The sequence below is a fragment of the Ananas comosus genome, linkage group 9 (assembly GCF_001540865.1).
Source record: "Ananas comosus cultivar F153 linkage group 9, ASM154086v1, whole genome shotgun sequence".
In the NCBI taxonomy this organism is placed as follows: Eukaryota; Viridiplantae; Streptophyta; class Magnoliopsida; order Poales; family Bromeliaceae; genus Ananas; species Ananas comosus.
Window position 1 is genome coordinate 7,644,206 of NC_033629.1, and position 19,253 is coordinate 7,663,458.

Here is a 19,253-nt window from a genome sequence, read left to right on the forward strand (position 1 = left end):
TGTTTGGAGGAAGTAGACTTGGAAGGAAACTTCTTTCTAAAGTTCCGACGGAACTTCTTTGTTAGAAGTGCTAGTTGCTTTTCAAAGTCCTCCAGGGTTTGCTCCGACTCCGAGTCTGATGAAGTTGAAGTGACATCTCCTTTTGTTGATTTTAGAGCCATCCCTGAAGCTTTAGAAGAAGACTTAGAAGTAGACTAGGATTGCAAAAACTCCCTTTTTAAAACCGGTGTCGTCCTCAGAGACCGGTCCTCTTGAGAAGACCGGTCTGTGAGAGACCGGTCTCTCAAGTGAGGAACCGGTCCCTCGCTGCGTGTTAAAAAACACAACGTTCGGGAACCGGTCTCTCAAGCTTAAGACCGGTCCCTCGCTACGCGACAGAATTACCAAGGTTCAGGAACCGGTCTCTCATCTCAGGAGACCGGTTGCATCAAAACTCACACAGTGAGGACCTTAGGGGAACCGGTCTCTCCAACTCAGGAACCGGTTCCAGAACACAGAAAAGTTCAGTAAAATAGTTTTAAAGCAATCTAAGCCTTCTGAACTTATTCTAATTAAGTATCTTTACCACAAATGATCTTTTCTTCATACCTTAGGTGCCGAACTTTACGAATGAATCTTTGTTCTTCAATTTGAATCTTTTCTTCAAAAACTTCCGCGATCAACTCTTCAAGACTCCAATCAACTTTACGAAATTCGCCAACCTATAAAATCCTTAACAATCTCCCCCTTTGGCGATTTCGTGACAAAATATACTACAATGCTTGTACACAACTCAGAAAAAAATAAAAAGAAGATCATCGCAATCATCAAACGATAATCTCCTGCATGATCGATCCAATAAACGAAAATTACAATTTTCATAATCTTAATACAGACTCTATGGCTTAGACGACATGGAGTCTTGAAGTCTTGAATTATACCTGCAAAAACATTCTCAAAACATAATCAAGATTCAAGTATACTTATCAAGATCAAACATAAATGCTAAACCAAACAAAGTTAAACGCTAAACTAAACAAAGTTTCAAGTCATAGTTCATAGTCAAGCACGTAAGCCAACATCAAATATAAATTTACACAACTAACACAACTAAACAAAGTTCAACTAAACAAAGTGCATCATCTAAGCTAAATGTGTCATCATCTAAATGCGTCATCATCATCAAGAACCATCATATCAACTTATTGAGTCACACTCATTACATGTTGTTTATAGTAGCTTCCCTATGGTTGTTCATGATAGCTTACTTGTTGTTATTGTTCATAGTAGCTTACTACCCAGCTTTAATTATCGTTCATGCATGCATGATATCAGATTGAGGCATAGCTAGATATTCATGATTCTACCTACTTGCTTACGTTTCCTTACTTGCTCAGTTATCATACCTGCTTTTAGTTGGTTTAGCTCTATATATATATATTGCATATATCTCTCTATGCCTGCTTCGACCTAGTGGGTAGATCGGTGGAGTCGGCGGCCGAACCCACTGGGAACTGAAAGTTTAAACCCACTGGGAACTGAAAGTTTACATATCTGAAATAAGATTAAAGAGAAAAAGAAAAGAATATAATATTTTTTATGTGGAAGAGTTTGTATATTAACTCTCTCTAAACTGGAGTACCTTTTATAAGAGGCAGTAGGGCCCCTATTGAAAGCTTACAAAAAGATAAAAACAAAATACTTGAAAATAGCATACTTGTCCTTATTTAAATTGGCTCTATTCTTATCTAATTTGGTTTAAAAATTTGATCCTTCTTCTGATTCATTGAAACCATCTCGATGCTTATGCTAACCGAAATAGTTCGTTCAAACCATCTCATTCCTTATCCTAACCGAAGTGGTTGGAACTACCTCCACCTTATCCACAAATGGTTGAGATTATTCAGAATTTTGATCGTCCCAGATCATTTGAATTAAATCCCACCAAACCATAGGAAGTTAATTCAGTTTGGAAAAAATTCGGTATGGATATAATACGAATAAAATCTGTATCCCAATTTTTAAATTTTGTGAGAAATACGGGTTAAAAAATAGATTTGCCAATTATTCGGATATGTGATTTATATGAAAACTATACGTTCACCAATTAAAAATTCGGGATAACAAAATTAGTTATTAAATTAAACTTTTTTCTCTAAATTTATACTACTAACATAAATAGTTATAATTTTTAAGAATGTAAAAATAGAGAGCTACAAAACATAGTTGATTAAGTAAAAAAGCAATAGCAAAGTTTATTGTTGTCTCCATCTTCATATTTTTTATGACCCACATATTCTAAAAATTCATGTAGTTTTTTAATAATTCACAAATAATTCGGTAATAATTCGTGAGTTAACTAGCTATATTAGAGAAAGGGATTTTACTAAAAATTGGTACGATCTTTCGACAGCATAGTTTAATATACGTAAATTATTAGTGAATAATAAATTTAACCTAAAAATTTATATTTTAAAATTTTTTTTGGAAAGAAAAAATTACATATGAATTGTTTTAAGTACGGACATATGCCGTTCAGCAGGTTAGGTGCGGGGTGGACATGATGCCACACTCTTCCAGGAGGGTCAGGGAGAAGGTGAGTACACGCAAATAACTCTTCCCGTCGTGCAGGAGAGGCGTGGGAAGGAATTCCCACTCTTTCGGAACGCCTTTTCGGAATCTTCGAATCAGCTCCACCCTATGCGGTGCTGCCACGCCCACGCGTCAGGGAATTAGAATTTCTTGCTTCCTTATAAAAATACAAAAGAAAAACGAAAGAGAAACCGTCGAGAAGAGTATATTATTTTTATTTCTATTGATCTCGTCGTGTTTTTTGTGGCGTGGAGAAGAGAATCAAGAGATTTCGACCTCATAAATTTGGTTGGCGAGGGTTGAAACCAAACCCTTTTCCCCTGTGTACATGATACACAAAAGCGCTCCTAGCTCCTTCGGGCAACAATATATTATAATATAATAGGAGTAAGAAGAAAATCAGGCAGCCTCTTAATTACTTGCGCCCGAATTGTTATTTCCATCATCAGAATCCCATCATTTTATTTTATTTTTTTTTTTTGTTTCCCGGATTTCCTCCATCGGCGGGTCTTCTTGGAAGTTGGAACCGATCTAAATTTTTGTCACTCTGCGAATCTATTCGTATCTCCTCTTAATTATTCGGAAACGAACAGTAGTATTATTATTTGGTTTGTGTGTGTGTTGGGGGGGAGGGAGAGGGAGAGGGAGAGGGAGAGGGGGAGGCGACGATCATGGCTGGAGCTGGAGGAGGTCGGTCGATGGCGATCGGTTCTGTCGCGGCCGCCGCGGTCGATACGTTTCCCTCCGCCCCGTGTCTCTGCGTGGATGCTCTCTGCATCGCCGGGCTGAGCTTCAGAGGCCGGGGAAAGGCGGGAAGGAGGCCGCCGAGCTCGCTGGAGATGAGCAGCTCCTCCTTCCTCGGCGCCTGGAATGGCCGTCGCCCCTCCTCCGCGGTTCGCCCCAGGAAGCCGCAAAGAAGAAGCAAGAGGAGCGGCTGCGCCGGTGGCCGTCTTCTTGTCGTGGATGATCTCGGCGGGCAGTATGAAGAGGGATTTGAAGATGTTCATGCGGTCAGTCGGCGCTTCCTCTCCTCAGTCTCCTTTTTATTATATATTATTATTATTCAGATCTTTCTCAACTTTAATTCGTCGGAACTGTAATTTATTACTGCCTGGCCTTATTTTTAATTAAATTGATTCCATTCTATCACAACTCGCCGCTCACCACGTAGCCCATGTGTCGGTCGATTGGTCTTGTTCATGTGATCGCACGCACGAGTCATATTTTAATTTGAAATGACCGGCTAGCTTGTCTTTGCACGCGTTCGGGTCGGTAGTTAATTTTCTCAGCAGACGATTGGTCTCGTTGATGAAATCGGAACAACTCCATGATGGATTAATTGCAGGGAAATTAATCATTGTTCAGTTAGTAATCTCAATATTTTGAAGTTCAGGTGGCATGTATAAATTACAAATCAAATAAAATTTAGGTGGTTCTGGGTCTTTTTCTGCTATTATTCTTTTATTTTTTTAAAAAAATTTTCTTTCTCTTTAACTGCTTGGTGTTTTATAATAGAGAATATTGATGGTTCATTATTAACTCTTTAGGCTCTATTTGGATGCAGATATATCTTATTTCGTGTATCTTTTGTATTTATTGAAAAAGCTTGTAGCACTCGGTGGATGAGTAATATGATAAAACCTTCAGATCAGAATACTGTATTTGACCTTCAAGTCATTTATTAGAATAGATTAAATCAGCACATAGGTGATGTGCTATCCTACCGAAAGATAGATGTCATGACCTTTTAAGGAGCAAAAATCAACCTTCTAGCTTCCAATCATCAAAAAAAATTCTCATACCGAATAAGTTATTATTGGATAACTTATTCCGACATCCAAACTAGGCCTTACATGTGATTGGGTTGTTGTGTTGATTGATATATAATTCCTTCGTCCGTATTTCTCTTGGTGTTTGCTTGCTTTCTTTTATAAATCCTTGAAGGCGGGTGTTGGGAGTCGAATGCCCTGACCTTTGACCCGGTCGAAGATCTTCCTCGGGGAGCGTGTAGGGATGAAAAACGGCTTTGGATAGCGACCCTCGAAGTTTGCGCCCTTCGATTGGTCAAGCGATTCGGCTGATGAGGGATCGGATCAGCCAGGTTCGAAACCTCTACAATAAATTCGATTCGGCTAGATTGAGCCGAATGTACAGAAAACACAAGATCTGGGGTCGGTTGATGAGCCGAATAGATGGAATACACAGTGACTGGTCGGCTGAAAGAGCCGAATGCCTTTATATATTAAAATGAAGTTGGAAACTCATATCAAACAGAGTGTGCCCAAAGGGCATACAGACTCTGAAATTCTAGTTTACAATAGAGTGTGCACGTGGGGCATACAGACTCTGAAAATCTAGTTTACAATAGAGTGTGCACGTGGGGCATACAGACTCTGAAAATCTAGTTTACAATAGAGTGTACCCGTGGGGCATACAGACTCCAGAGATCGAACTTAAAAACTACTCCTAGGAAAGCAGTAAATGCAAAAAAGAAAAGATATGAAAATACGGCGGTCTTCTCGTTCAGGGGAGAAAAAGACCCCTATTGTAGGCGTCGAAGTTACTACTTATAATGATGTCTTCTCAGCCCACATTATTGGTCGGTTGTTAGTAGTGGGGGGAGTTGTGTAGCCATAATTGTGGAAGTTACACCCCACTTCTCAACCTTTCCTCAACCGTTCCCGCCTAATTTCAATTTTGGCATCAACAATGCCCCCTCAATAGTCTTTCGAATGAAATTCGGATGACTATTGGTGCCAAATCAACGGCTCGATGACACAGTCGAGATCCAAGCTTTAATTTCGCTGGTCTTGATCGGCTTAAAGAAAACGACTCTTTATCATCCCAGCCGCATATACCTCGGCTTCATCAGCCGAGTCTTTACTTTTACTCGATTGGTTCGGCTCTTTTTTGAACCTAAAGTTCTTTTATCAAGGATTTCTCCTTGAAGAAAGTGGCTCTTTAACCTCGGCTTCATCAGCCGATTCTTCACTTTCACTGGATTGGCTCGGCTGTTCTTGAACCAATTGCTCTTTTATCAAGGATTTCTCCTTGGCTTTGCTTTGATTTTTATATCGGCTCCATTGCAGCCGATCGTCCTTACTTTTCTTCCGGAATTGCTCATATTAGGTAATTTGAACACCTAGATCAAATAGGTTAGAAAAATACTTATCTTCAAAATGGTCTTTTATCTTAAAATGCAGACCATTTAACGCCATTTTGGCGAACTCTGATTCCGGCATTCTCATAAAGCACCGGATTTTGGCTATTTTGAAACGATTCAAATACTCTTCGACCTTTCACCTTGCTTTTGTCGGTATAAAGTCAAGTCGGCGACCGATAATTGTGGCTCCGACTTATAGAATCGCTCATGAAATTTTCTTTCCAATTCATCCCAATCTTGGATGGAATTGGCTGATAAACTTGTATACCAAGTAAACGCCGTTTTAGTTAACGACGTGTTAAATAATCGAAGTTTCAAAAATGAGCCAGCGGCCGCTTCTCTACATTGGGCCGTGAACCGAGCTATATGCTCGACCGTATTCTCGGTCTCATCGCCCGAGAACTTGTTGAACTTCGGCATTTTTCAGTTTGCCGGATACGTATGTTCTATGTTTATACTTGTGGGATAAGGGGAACGAAATACAGGCTGCATTGCCGGCCTGGCCCCTACTCTGAAGGTATTCTAAATGGCTTCATCGATTTGAGCATATAGCTCATTATTGTTCCCTATTACGGGAACCGGGGCCTGCGCTTGAGCCGGATTCGGCTCTGGAGGAAGTCCATCATTCTGTATTACGGGATTCGCTCCTTGCATAACATTAGGGGCCTGCCCCCCAGCTCTAATCCCCGCATTTTGGGGCTGATAAGCTGGTAAATGGGGTAAACCCGATGCAATCTCCGACTGCGGGTCGGCGTTTATATTCGCCGGCCTATAAGCAACCTGGAAAGGTGCCAGTTGCGGCTGCGCCTGTGAGACCGTCGGCGTGATGAGATTTTGTTGCACCGGCGTAGTTAAGGGCCTCTGTTGCCCCCCATAAGGTTGCTCGTTCTGGGTAAATAACTGTCTGATTCGAACAATATTTTCATTGTAGGTCGTGATGGCGGCCAGCACCGCATCTAGTCGAGCGGTACTTTGATGGATATTTTGATCTACAGTTTGCAGGACTCGGGTCATCTGGCCGAGTGCCTGAGTTAGATTCGGCTCTTGATAAGCCAATTGTCCACTAATTTCATTTTCTGCAGGTAATACCGCACAATGACGCTCATCAGCGTTTTCAGTATTACTGGTTCGGTCGTTCTCGGATGTTCGAGGAACAACTCGATTGTCGCGATTCATGGCATTGTCATCAGCCATAATTTGTATTAAATGAAAATACAAATTTACTTGGACAAGTGTCCCACTGGGCGTGCCAAAAATTGTTGGGAGCCGAATCCCGGACCCTTGACCCGGTCAAAGATCTTCCTCGGGGAGCGTGTAGGGATGAAAAAGGGCTTTGGATAGCGACCCTCGAAGTTTGCACCCCGATTGATCAAGCGATTCGGTTGATAAGGGATCGGATCAGCCGAGTTCGAAACCTCTACAGTAAATTTGATTCCGCTAGATTGAGCCGAATGTATAGAAAACACGAGATCTGGGGTCGGCTGATGAGCCGAATAGATGGAATACACAATGACTAGTCGGCTGAAAGAGCCGAATGCCGTTATATATTAAAATGAAGTTGGAAACTCATATAAAACAGAGTGTGCCCGAAGGGCATACAGACTCTGAAAATCTAGTTTACAATAGAGTGTGCCCATGGGGCATACAGACTCTGAAAATTTAGTTTATAATAGAGTGTGCCCGTGGGGCATATAGACTTCAGAGATCTAATTTAAAAACTATTCCTAGGATAGCAATAAATGCAAAAAAGGAAAGATATAAAAATGCGGTGGTCTTCTCGTTCAGGGGAGAGAAAGGCCCCTATTACAAGCTTCGAAGTTACTATTTATAATGATGTCTTCTCAACCCACATTATTGGTCGGTTTTTAGTAATGGGGGGAGTGGTGTAGCCATGATTGTGGAAGTTACACCCCACTTCTCAACCGTTTCTCAACCGTTCCCACCTAATTTCAATTTTGGCATCAACAGGGGGAAATACAGGAAAAAAGAGAAAAAGAGAAGCGCTTGGAGATATTGGGAAGGAATGAAGTGCTAGGACTGCAGTGTGTGCAATTATGAGGCAATTATCTATGCTTTTTCAAGCTGAATGACCAAAAAATACCGATGCATAAAGAAGAATCTATATTGAGACCTTAATCTCAATGAATTTCTATATTGAGAAAAGAATTAGTGAGGGAGATTTTCTAAGCAGAGATACTATGAAAAGAGTGTTATTGTCTGTTTACAGCTAAGTTGGCTTGTGAAATACCCAAAATCTTCCTACTGCTATTACTTTGGTTGCATGCTGCATTTACTTAAAGTATTGAATTAACTGTACTAAGTTCTGGTAATCCCAATATTATTTACTATTTTCATCAGCACTGCATTTTGCGATCAAACAACTCTTATCAACCTGCTTTGAAATGACCTCGCTATCTTAAATGGCTCATAATCTACACATACTCATACGGCGATCTTAGGATTTGTCGTTTCTCTTTAGTGTTTTTTAATATATTTCCTGTATTGAGCATGCCACATGATTTATTACTCTGTATTATTCATGATCTAAGAGGCAAGGATGTCTTTGCCAGACATGCCAACCAAAATAAGCGACTATGTCGATGATATAAGATAAACCTTCCTTTGACATCTTTTATAAAGCAAAAGAGTCGGGAATTCATTTGGTCTCTGCATGCATTAAGTCATTTACTTTGCTGACATGATTATTAATTTTGAGAAAATTGAGTTGATTTTCGCCCACTTTAACCTGGATTTAATATATCCAGGCAATTTCAAGAAAGTTTCACGTAATTAGTTAAAACAATGGGTAGATTTACTTATGCAGTTGTTAGAAGGTTGATTTTAAGAAATTTTGCTTTTGTGCACACTTTAAGCAGAAAGCCATCAAGCATTTCAGGAAAATTTTATTAAAATCAATTATTAAGAGAGATGGACAGTATAACTAAGGACACTAGAATAAATTTTACCCTACAATGAAACTTAAAATGCTCCTCATCAAGATGTTGTAGCGTAAGAGTGGCATTTCTTTACTAGAGACTTATCAAAGCGAGGTTTGGATTTTCTGTTTTTCTTTTGCCTTCCATTAGGCCTTAGGGAGCTCCAGGTTCAGCAGTTTTAGTGGGTATCATAATTTTGGAGAATTTGATAAAAGGTTAAGGAGAACTAAATCTGAGAAAATGCGAAGAAGAACAAAATATGTAAACAAAATTTTCATACTGTACTTCAGAACATTATTATCTAATGGTGGTTGTTCATTTATATGGTTTCAGTAGCTTATGGTGAAGTTAGTGCTTTATGTGATTTAATGATGAATACATCTGTAGAAACTTAAAATACAAAGTAATATCAACACTGAGCACCAAAAGACTAATGGAACCTGCATTTATCAACTCCATATCACTTGATACTTTAACGGTTGCATTTGTTAATCCAGTGATAATTTCTGGATTGAGATGTATGACTGGTTAGGAGGCAGTTTAGGATGGTGCAGCTATATATGACTTAGAAATACAAATGTATCAATACGAAAGAGCAAGACAATAAAGTACATAATATTGAGGTAAAGGGCGTTTTAAGCCTCTCGTAAATTTTCATATTTCCTATGGTTGCTCAAAGTTCAAACTCTCAGAAGCTTTTGCTATGCATTCAGGAAAGAGTGTTCATCCAATAAAATAGTACTTCGTACTACTATATGGCTTCATATCAAATGAAGGTGCTTTCTTTCAGGAGAAAGAAGCGTACTTAAGTGATTGAAGCTTTTGTTGTTTCTAAAGCCAACCAACTATTTTTGTGACCTTGGCAAAAATAGAAGTTGAAAACAAACAAATTCAAATGAAACTCTCTTACCAAAATGATTTTATTGTATGATTGAAGCTCATTCTAGATGACTCACCAGTTTAACAAATTCTTCTACTCTGGTAGTATATTTGAGGCGATTTATCTCTGTTCAGTTGTACTAATTCCATTCATCTTTCAAGTAAAAATTTTCACTTGATTATGCAATGTTCACTAGTTTCTAAATGTTTCTTTTCCAATTCAATCCTAATGAGAGATTCTTGGTTTGCAGCAACTTATCAATTACTTCACCTATAAAGCTATCAGAACTGTTCTTCACCAGCTTTATGAAATGAATCCACCAAGTTACAGCTGGCTCTACAAGTAAGTTAATCTGTATCCTGTATTTGAGTGGGCTGGCATGCTTCTGGAAGCACGGAACCCTCCGTGCTTCCAAGTTGTTTTCGATGTTCAGACTTTCGAATCGACGATCGGCTCCATTAGAGTTGATCTAGAGTATTTGAAGTACCTAGAAAATAAATTTTGTGATTTTTCGATATCAATTGCCTAGTGATCGAAGGGGCTCAAAATCAATAATTTTAATGGCCGTGGTGAGCCGTTTGCAAGTTTAATGGTGTAAAAATATCCAAATCACATGAAATTTTGATAGAAAATTCTTTATACCATATAAAACAAGATCAATAACTTTGATCTAAAATTTTAATGTCATATCATCATATTTTGTAAGATTTTAATTTTCAGCCGTTGATTTTGAGCCACTTCGATCACTAAGCAAATAATATCGAAAAATCGCAAAATTTATTTTCTAGATACTTCAAATACTCTAGATCAAGTCTAACGGAACCGATCGTCGATTCGAAAATCCGAACATTGAAAACAACTTGGAAGCACGGAGCGCTCCGTGCTTCTAGAAGCATACCAGACGCACTCCCTGTATTTTTGATATCTTACTGTATATAAATTGTTTGAGGGAACTTACTATGTATAATCTGAAAGTGGTGTGTCCTATGCTTTTGTGCTGCAAATGTCATTGTGGATACCAACACATCATATCTATCTATTTTTGTAGCTTTGTTGCTGCCAACAAACCAACTGATGGAAAACGTTTTCTTCAGATGCTCGGGAAGGTAATTCTCCTCGTCTTTTGCCATTACCACATTACTGTTAGTTGATTTCCGTAGGGTTTTTACACGTATATTTTCACAATGCTACTTAAGCAACCCCTCGAAATGCAGCATTTTCATTTGTAATCCTTGAAAATGTAATTTGTAACGCATGTATCCTTTTCTTGATTTGGGGATTCATCGGATTCATGGGGAACCTTTCTTCGTTGTTCTGGGAGGTTATTAAGGAGGGAAAAAAAAAATTGTAAGTACTAAACGCAAGAGTATACGTCTGAGAAATTTAAGACTTAGGAAGGCATTTAGAAAAATTAATACTGCACAAATACAACTAGATGGTCTAATGCCACTGAATGTACAAGTTTCCCATTTTTATAAATGCAATTTTGTCCATCATATGGTTCCAGGAGAGACAAGAACTGGCGGAGAGAGTGATGATAACACGCCTTCACCTATATGGTCTATGGATAAAGGTAATTTACTGAACAAAAACAACAAGTTCACTGGATGTAGTCTTGATATCGATGAGAAGAACTTACAAGTTATCTTCTTCTGTCAGAAGCTGGATCATGCAAAAATGTACCAAAAGATATCTGATGAGAATCTACAGTTGATGCGAGAACGGCTAATGGAAACAGTCATATGGCCAACTGATGACACAAACACGGAGAAAATTGGCTAGGATATGAGGAAAAGACTCAGTTGCCAGGATCCCATCTTCCTTATATTTCACTTGAGGCACCAAATTAGATTTAATATTTTCTGCCTAGGGAGATTCAGTATGTACATAAATTTACTCAAAATCAAGTAAAAGAATCATTACTTTGGTGTATTTCACCATTTTGATCAATCTTTTGCTCTGTTGTGCGACATCAACTTCAAATTTACCTAGATAATTTGTTGTACGAAATTTGCTGTCCAAATCCTTACATGATTTCTCCTGGTAGTGTTGACAAATGGTTGAAACAGAAGCAAGAGCATGGATCTTAAAAGCTAGAAAAATGGTTTCGATGTAGTGTTAATGTGTTTGACTTGGAGGAAGGCTAGGGTATACCTGAGAGGATTTGGCTTCAAATCTTTTTTTCTTTTTCTTTTTTTTTTGAGAGAAAGGTAGCAAGTTACCCATTTCGTTTATTTCTTTTAGAAATAATCTTAGCTGAAAATGTGAATTAACTAGAATTTGAATTTGGGACCTCGAGTACTAACCACCAAACCCTTTGCCACTTGCTCTAGGGATTATTTCTTAAAAGCTAAATTACAGAAAATCCCCCCGTCAATACCCGCTTTTTTACTTTTTTTTCCTATCATTTAAAAACCTATACTTTGCCCTCTTGTAAAATGAAAAATGTTTACTTCACCCCCTACCATTAGTGCTCTGTTAGGGTATCATTTATAAAATATTATTATATTTTTTATACCAAAAATACTCTTAGTCTCTGTAACATGCCGAATCCCTAATAGGATGTACCGAACTTCAGTCAAATTGACCGAAGTGTGGTGATGGACAAGATGGTGAGGTCCATGAGTTGTTCCGAATGCTTCGAAATGGATTGGATAGGTGCTTGGGACCTTGGAGAGCAAATCGGAAAGTTTTGAGACGAATGAGAGTGTTTTTGCTGTCGGGGTCCGGACCCTGGTAGCAAGGTCCGGACCCTAGCTACAAAATTGTGAAAATTGCTCTCGGGGTTCGGACCCTTAGGGTCCAGACCCTGAACGCGTAGAAATTTTGGGTGTTCCAAAATATCAGTTTTGTGAGGGGCTTTGGTGCAAATGTCATTTGGGAAGGTTAATATATGGGTTCTATACCCTTAGCCCTCATTTCCTTCACATGAGACCAAAGAGAAGAAGCTCTCTTTCTCTCTCTAGAACCTTCTCTCACTCTCTACTCTCTCATTTTCTCTCTTCCTCTTTCTAGGGTTCTACTCTCTCCTTTTCTCTCTTCCTCTTTCTAGGGTTTGCTCCAAGAGTGGAGCTTGGAGAAGAAGAAAGTTTGCTTGGGAGTGAAGCTAGCTCTTGTGCAAGGAGTTGAGGAAGAAGCTAAAAGTTGAGGTGAGTTTGTGTGGTTATGAGCTAGGGTTTGGTTAAATCTCTTCTAGTTGTTGTTCCTAGAAGATATTATGTTAGATTGACTCATGAATCCCCAAGAAATTTGGGTATTTGGTGTTGGTATAAACCCTAGGATTAGAAATGGGGTTTTATAAAGTATGAGATCTAACATGGGTTAGATCTCTTGTAGGCCTAATTGGAGTATAAACCAACGCGTTGGGAGACTCGGATTGAAGTTTCGACGAGTCTACGTCGAGTTGTGTAACACCCCACACTTATGTATTCTTTATTTGGCTCCTATTCTTTTAAAATTCGGACCTTTTCGTAAATATTAGTTTTTGAGGGACTCGGCGGCATATTGTACCTAATTAACCCAAATCCCTAATTCATGTTGTTTCCTATTCGTAGCAGCCACCCACCCACCTTTCTTTCTCTATCTTCCCTCTCCCGTACGCACGCTGTCGCCGTTGATCACCGTCGTCGTCGCCGTCGTCTGCGGCCACCGCCGCAATCCTCATCCATCAGCATTTTTGATTCGCCATCGACGACATTTCATCGTCGTCGTTTTTATCTTTAAGAAGGTTCATTTTTTTCATTTTCGTCTCTACACCTATTCTTGAAAGCATCTAAATTTTATCGATAATTATGTGATTGTTGTTAGATGTTCTTCTTCGATGATCATTTCCAAAATCGTTCAAATCTGATTTCTATATACCTTAATATAGATTGATCGTATTATTAAATTTTTTACCGTGTATTCTCTATGAGATCTAGGTATATAAATTCTGCATATTCTATATTGTTATTGAAAGTCTGTTACATGTTCGACAAAATGCCTAAAAGAAGGCATATATTGTTTTTGTTCCCATCTTGATTCTATCTAATTATTGATTTGCATATCAATGTTTCAACATCTNAAATGCCTAAAAGAAGGCATATATTGTTTTTGTTCCCATCTTGATTCTATCTAATTATTGATTTGCATATCAATGTTTCAACATCTGAAAACCCTCTATTCGAGCATTATATCTTTCGTTTATTATTTAAAACTTCATTCATCTTATCTTGTTTCTTTGAATATTTTAATCCTCGAAACTCATCATCCTCTTGATTGCTAATTGAGTTTCGTCGAATGTATTATTCTAAATCTCTTTCGTGCTCCGTCTTGACCTTTTTGCATGCATTTGTAGCCGACATTGTCGATCTATGTGAACCTATCCGAGTTCAGATTTTTGTATAAGCTTGCCTTCTAAAGGTATATATATTATTTTTGTAACTTTATTTTTGAGTAGCTTATAGAGAATCCTATATCTCTATTTTAGGTTCCGACGATTGATTTTCGTGTGATTTTCAACTGGATAGCTTCCTACCTTAGAAGCCGCTTTTGAGGTAAGCGACCGGACACCTGTTAGTTTTTCGTAAAATAATTTAGAAAATACTTTGATTGTGTGAAAATCCTTATTTTGTAGATTTTAAAATTAAGGGTTAAGCGTATATTAAATATTTCCGTAAACTGAGTTTCAACTCTGATTGAAAGGTTCTTTTAACAAAAGAATTTCGAAATTTGATTATCTGTTCTGTAAGTTAGTGACTGGATAATTTTGAATTATAATGTCTCTTGGTATTCTGCTATGCTAATGTTGGCCATGTCGACATGTATTTTGTTATAGAAGCAAGCTTCGTCTTTGTATTGCGCCTTCGAGTGCCTGCACCTATCTGCGCCTCTATTTTGTTTGCACCTTCGGGTGCCTATGTTTTGTACATGCACCTCCGGTGCCTCTGTTCTGTTTGCGCCTTCGGGTGCCTCTATTTTGTTTATGCCTTCGGGTGTCTTTGGATCTCGCCAACGGATCATATGATATAGTTAGGTGCAGGATACTTAATATTTATTTCGTTTATATGTTGAAAGAGAAATGCTTTGTAAAGTTATAGTTTCAATCCGATCTGAATTTTAAGTCTGATAATTCTTGTTTTCTGAAATTTTGTAAATTAAAAACCAGTCGCTTAAATTAATTTGTGTATTTATTTATTTATATGCTTAATCCGACTAATGTGGTGTATGGTTGCTTACCCAAGTATCGAGACTGATTTACCGGGCGGGGCTGAGACCGAGTGAACGTTAGACGTAGCTAGTTTTGATTTTTAGTTCCTTTTGTTTTTACATATAGTATTTTCGAATGTGAATCTTTGGACTTCGTAAATGATCGTTTGTTATCTGCTTTTATTTCGTTATTTCTTTGTTCCCACTTTTATTACTTATGATATTCTGTGGACCAAATCTCTTTTGTGATTCGTAGTAAGCTTAGTTTTATAGATGTTAGAATTCCGTTTGATTTTAGTTAAAATTTAATTTCTTAGTCTCATCTTATGATTCTTTGGATTTAGTGGAAAAATTGGTAATCATCTTTTTGCTAGTTTCCATCTGATTCTGTAGCCTTGCATATTTGCTAGTTTAGCAGGTATGCGGCGTCTGTTACGCCTCGGGTTTGGGGGGTGACAAGTTGTTGAGGAAAAACCTCATTTCGGCTTTGTTTGCCGTGGGTTGAGGGAAATCTGCGACCATAAATCGTGGAACTCGGGTTCTAGCACTCCAGCATGCCTACGAGGTGGGTGGTGCTATCCGAAACAGTTAGATTTCTATTTATTTCTAAGTCACCATTTGAGCATATATGTGTATGTGTAGGATTCATACATTGTAGAGTTAAATGGTAAACATGTTGGTACTTATTGCATGCTTTTAGTGTAAAGATGCATATGATTTGGCAATGGAATATTGGACACTTGGGAACCCTGTAGATGCATGAATTGAGACATGAACCTAGCCAAGATAGAAAACATGGTGACATTGTGACATTGTGACAAATGATTGAAATAGCACCTTGTGGCACTGAATGCTAGTAAATGGAACACTTTGCGTGTTGTGGCATTAATGGGCATGGCATCCTCATGGCTTGTGGATTGGATCATACTCACCTATAGTCTTATGCTTGAGGGCGGTCGCTCCCCCTCAAGCGATGAGCTCCGAAGTGGTCATCACTGGGTCGTAGCGGTATCTCCCCAGAAGACGGTCCCGTCGGGTCATAGCAGTATCTCCCCGATAGTAGAGATTTGGTTGGTGAGTTTTGGGGCTGAACTTACGGGTTAGCCAAGGGGATTGGGTATTGGCAAAGGCAATCTGCATGCATCATGAGCATCATATATATATTGTTTCATTATCCTTGCCCAGGCATAGTAGCTGCATTTGTTCAGAAATAACTATCTATCTATTTGTTTTCTTCTACTTATGCCTGATTAGACCTAGTGGGAAAGTCGGCGGGGTCGGCGACCGAACCCACTGGGAACTTCTTGTAGTTCTCACCCCACTATTTTTACAGATCTGAGCGCAAGTGGGGTGGTCGAGGATCGCGACAAGGGCATAGCGCCCTAGGCAGTGGACAGCCGTGCATTAGTTGTACCTTTATTTCATCTTTTGTACATGACGAAAAGGATGTATTTTGGGAGATAAAATTGTTTATAAAGACAGATGTAAAGGATTTGTTTTTTGGGTTAGATGTAATCAAGTTTAGTGAATAGATGTAATAGTTAGGATTACTTTCACTTGCTTTTGTTATTTGCCCTCGTGCAAGTCATGTATATTGTAATTCTTCCTAGGCAATTCTTTATACATGTCTATAAACTTCTGGAGCCTTGGGTGGACGGGGGAAGCTCCGTCCGTTCGGCGTCTGTGTACGTGCCCGAACCGACCAAATTGGTGGTCGCAGGCCGTGACAGATAGGATGGTTTCAGAGCATGGAGAAGTGAAAGTATAGGGTGGACCTAGGAAACCCGAGGACGAAAACCGTAAGGATTTAGGGACGTTAGTGATGTGGAATCGACTTATAGCGAAAGCTAAGTGGATTGGGTTAGTTGTTAATATGTCTCTAATGGTAATTAGGGACTAATCCAAGTCAATATTTGTTCTCAACTCGAGAGGTTATGTTGGCGGCCGACAGCATAATGCCTAGGGATGAGATTGGATTCACTTGAATGCTTTCGGCTGATTGGGTTCTATTTGGGTATGTCGTAGCGACATGTGAGCGTCGTAGGTCGAGTGATTGACGTGGTTGTTATGTTTCAGGAAGCGATGCCACGCGGTAGACCTCGACCAAGGTCGGGGCCTGAGGAGCCGAGTTCGGCCCCCGAACAATCCGGGGAAAGCGATAATGGGGAGCTCCACGAACAGTTATTTGCACTTATGGGAATAGTGCGACAACAGGCGAAGTCTGTGCAATGCCAGAATGAGCAAATTAAGCAGCTCTAAGAGGCCTGGGCGCAGCAGCAGGGGCGACGGCTCAGGCGGGCATCGAGCGACCTGCGCCTCCTGTCGTGATACCAAGTGCGACCGAGGGTGTGGCCGCGGCAGCTGTACCAGTTGCGGCGCAACCCACATCATCGATTGTAGCAACTGATTCAGGCACTTCAAATCTCGATGGTGCGGCAATAGAGGCGGAGAGTGAGCGTGCACTCGCGGCCCTCGTAATGCTCAAAAAGTTTAACCCGCCAGTGTTCGACGGGGAAAAGGTTGAACCGTGGATGGTGGAGTCATGGATCGACTCGATGGAGACACTCTTCGAGGATCTCTATACCTTGGAGAAAACTAGGGTGCACCTCGCCACGCACTGTTTGGAGAAGTCGGCGAAAGTGCGATGGAAGAGGGTTAAGCGGAACTGGCCTTCTATCCTGCCGTCCATAGTTTGGGAGGAATTTTGGGGATTAATGTTTTCTAATTATTTCCTCGATAATGAGAAAAAAAAGCTTCAGGATCAATTTCGGAAGCTAAGACAAGAAAGCCGCTCAGTGGGAGAGTATGAGTGGGAGTTTTCTCACATTATCGACTGTGTCCCTGATGTAGTTCGGGACGACAAGGATAGGGCCAATTGGTTCGAGCGTGGATGTCACGCCCCAAGACCGCTACCCATTTGGTCCGGTTCGGGCACGTCGAACAAACGCCGAACGGACAACACCTTCCCTGTCCACCCAAAGCTCAACCAGGGGATCATGTACAAGAATTCGCCCAGGAACAATTCAATGCATACATGATCCAACAATAGCAGTAGGAGCACCACAAGTGCACAACAATAAGAGCAAGTAACACAAGTATACATACAAGTGCATAAAGAGAGAGTTCTATCTATTATATCATGATTTGTCCATTTATATAATTTACATTTGCTTTAACCAAAACATAAGTACAAGTTCATTCACTCTCCAAAATGCATCTCACAGCCTATACATCATCTACTCTCATATAGGTAGGTATCTCTAATGCAGTAGGAGAGCCACTATACTAGGGCGCTAAGCCCTTATTGCGGTCCTCGCCCGGAGGGCTCGTACTCGGCCCTGCAATAAAGTAGGGTGAGAACTATTGTCCATAGTTCCCAGTGGGTTCGGCCGCCGACTCCGCCGATCTCCCCACTAGGTCGAAGTGGGCACAAGCAGATAGATAGATAGATAGATATCAAAGCTGTAAATGCGATAGTAGGAAAGCTATGCTACTATACCCAATCATCAGTAATGTATGCATGCATCATATAGTAAATGGTTTACTAACATGCCACTATGTTTAAGAAGTAATGTTCTTTACTTGTTCATCAATTCTTTTGGCTTATCCAATCCTTGGCCAACCCAGAGGTTCGCCCACGACTCACATGCATATCGTGGTAAGGAGACTCAACTCACTCACAAACCCGAAACTGTCTGCGGGACCCATAAGGCTATCCCAGGGACCCCATAAGGCTATCCCTCATGTGACACAACTCCGCAGCGCACACTTGTGAGGAGCGACCAATACAAGTTATGAACAAACAGCGAGTATGATCCACTCCTCTCAACTCGAGGATACCCTATCCACTAGGGCTAACTATCACTCGGGAATCCACCTATCCCAATGTCCATATGCAAGTATTTAACTACACTAGGTTCTTGTTCAATGACTCATCACTAGGGAATCCGCTTATCCCTAAGTTCACATGTCAAGTGCTACTTTACACTAAGTTTTATGCCACTCGTTTTGTTGTCATTGTTATTTACATGCCTCTCGTTATGTCTTTATCAACCATCGAGTCCATCTCTTATGTCAGCACTATAGGATTCAATGCCTCGACCCAATCCTTATCTATCCACTATATCAAGCATTCAACTCACACTATGATATCATCTAGGAAAGTATAAGGAAATGAAAATGCACATTTATCCTACAATGCGTATGTGCAAGAGATGCAAGATTTAAAGTACACTAAGACATAAAGAAGAGCCCGGTTACTTCGGGATGACACCACCCACCTTCTGACGTTGTCACAACTCTAAGAATGAAGTTCGCCGATTTTACGACGTCGTCTCGGCCTCCCAAGCGGAAACGAAGCTCGGAAGGTCCTTTTTGCCCGTAACTTTTCACCCGCTCGACGAATCGTCGAACCGTCTTCGCCTACGCGTTTAAACACCTAGCAATTAGGTTTACACTTGATCAATTGAGACCAAAACCCAACAAATCCCAAAACCCTATTTTTGGAGCTCGAACT

At 40.0% G+C, this 19,253-nt stretch overlaps 1 protein-coding gene and 1 long non-coding RNA gene across 2 annotated transcripts; both read left to right on the forward strand.

The window, feature by feature from the left end:
- LOC109715746 (chaperonin-like RbcX protein 2, chloroplastic) lies at positions 2,676-11,560 on the forward strand. Its single transcript, XM_020240890.1, has 5 exons — positions 2,676-3,581; positions 9,801-9,892; positions 10,599-10,656; positions 11,058-11,123; positions 11,210-11,560. Exons 1-5 carry the CDS (start codon positions 3,243-3,245, stop codon positions 11,330-11,332), a joined length of 678 nt encoding a protein of 225 aa, XP_020096479.1. The 5' UTR covers positions 2,676-3,242; the 3' UTR covers positions 11,333-11,560.
- LOC109715882 lies at positions 13,115-14,562 on the forward strand. The gene is made up of 3 exons (XR_002217786.1): positions 13,115-13,277; positions 14,019-14,085; positions 14,367-14,562. It is a non-coding gene; the product is annotated as an uncharacterized LOC109715882 (long non-coding RNA).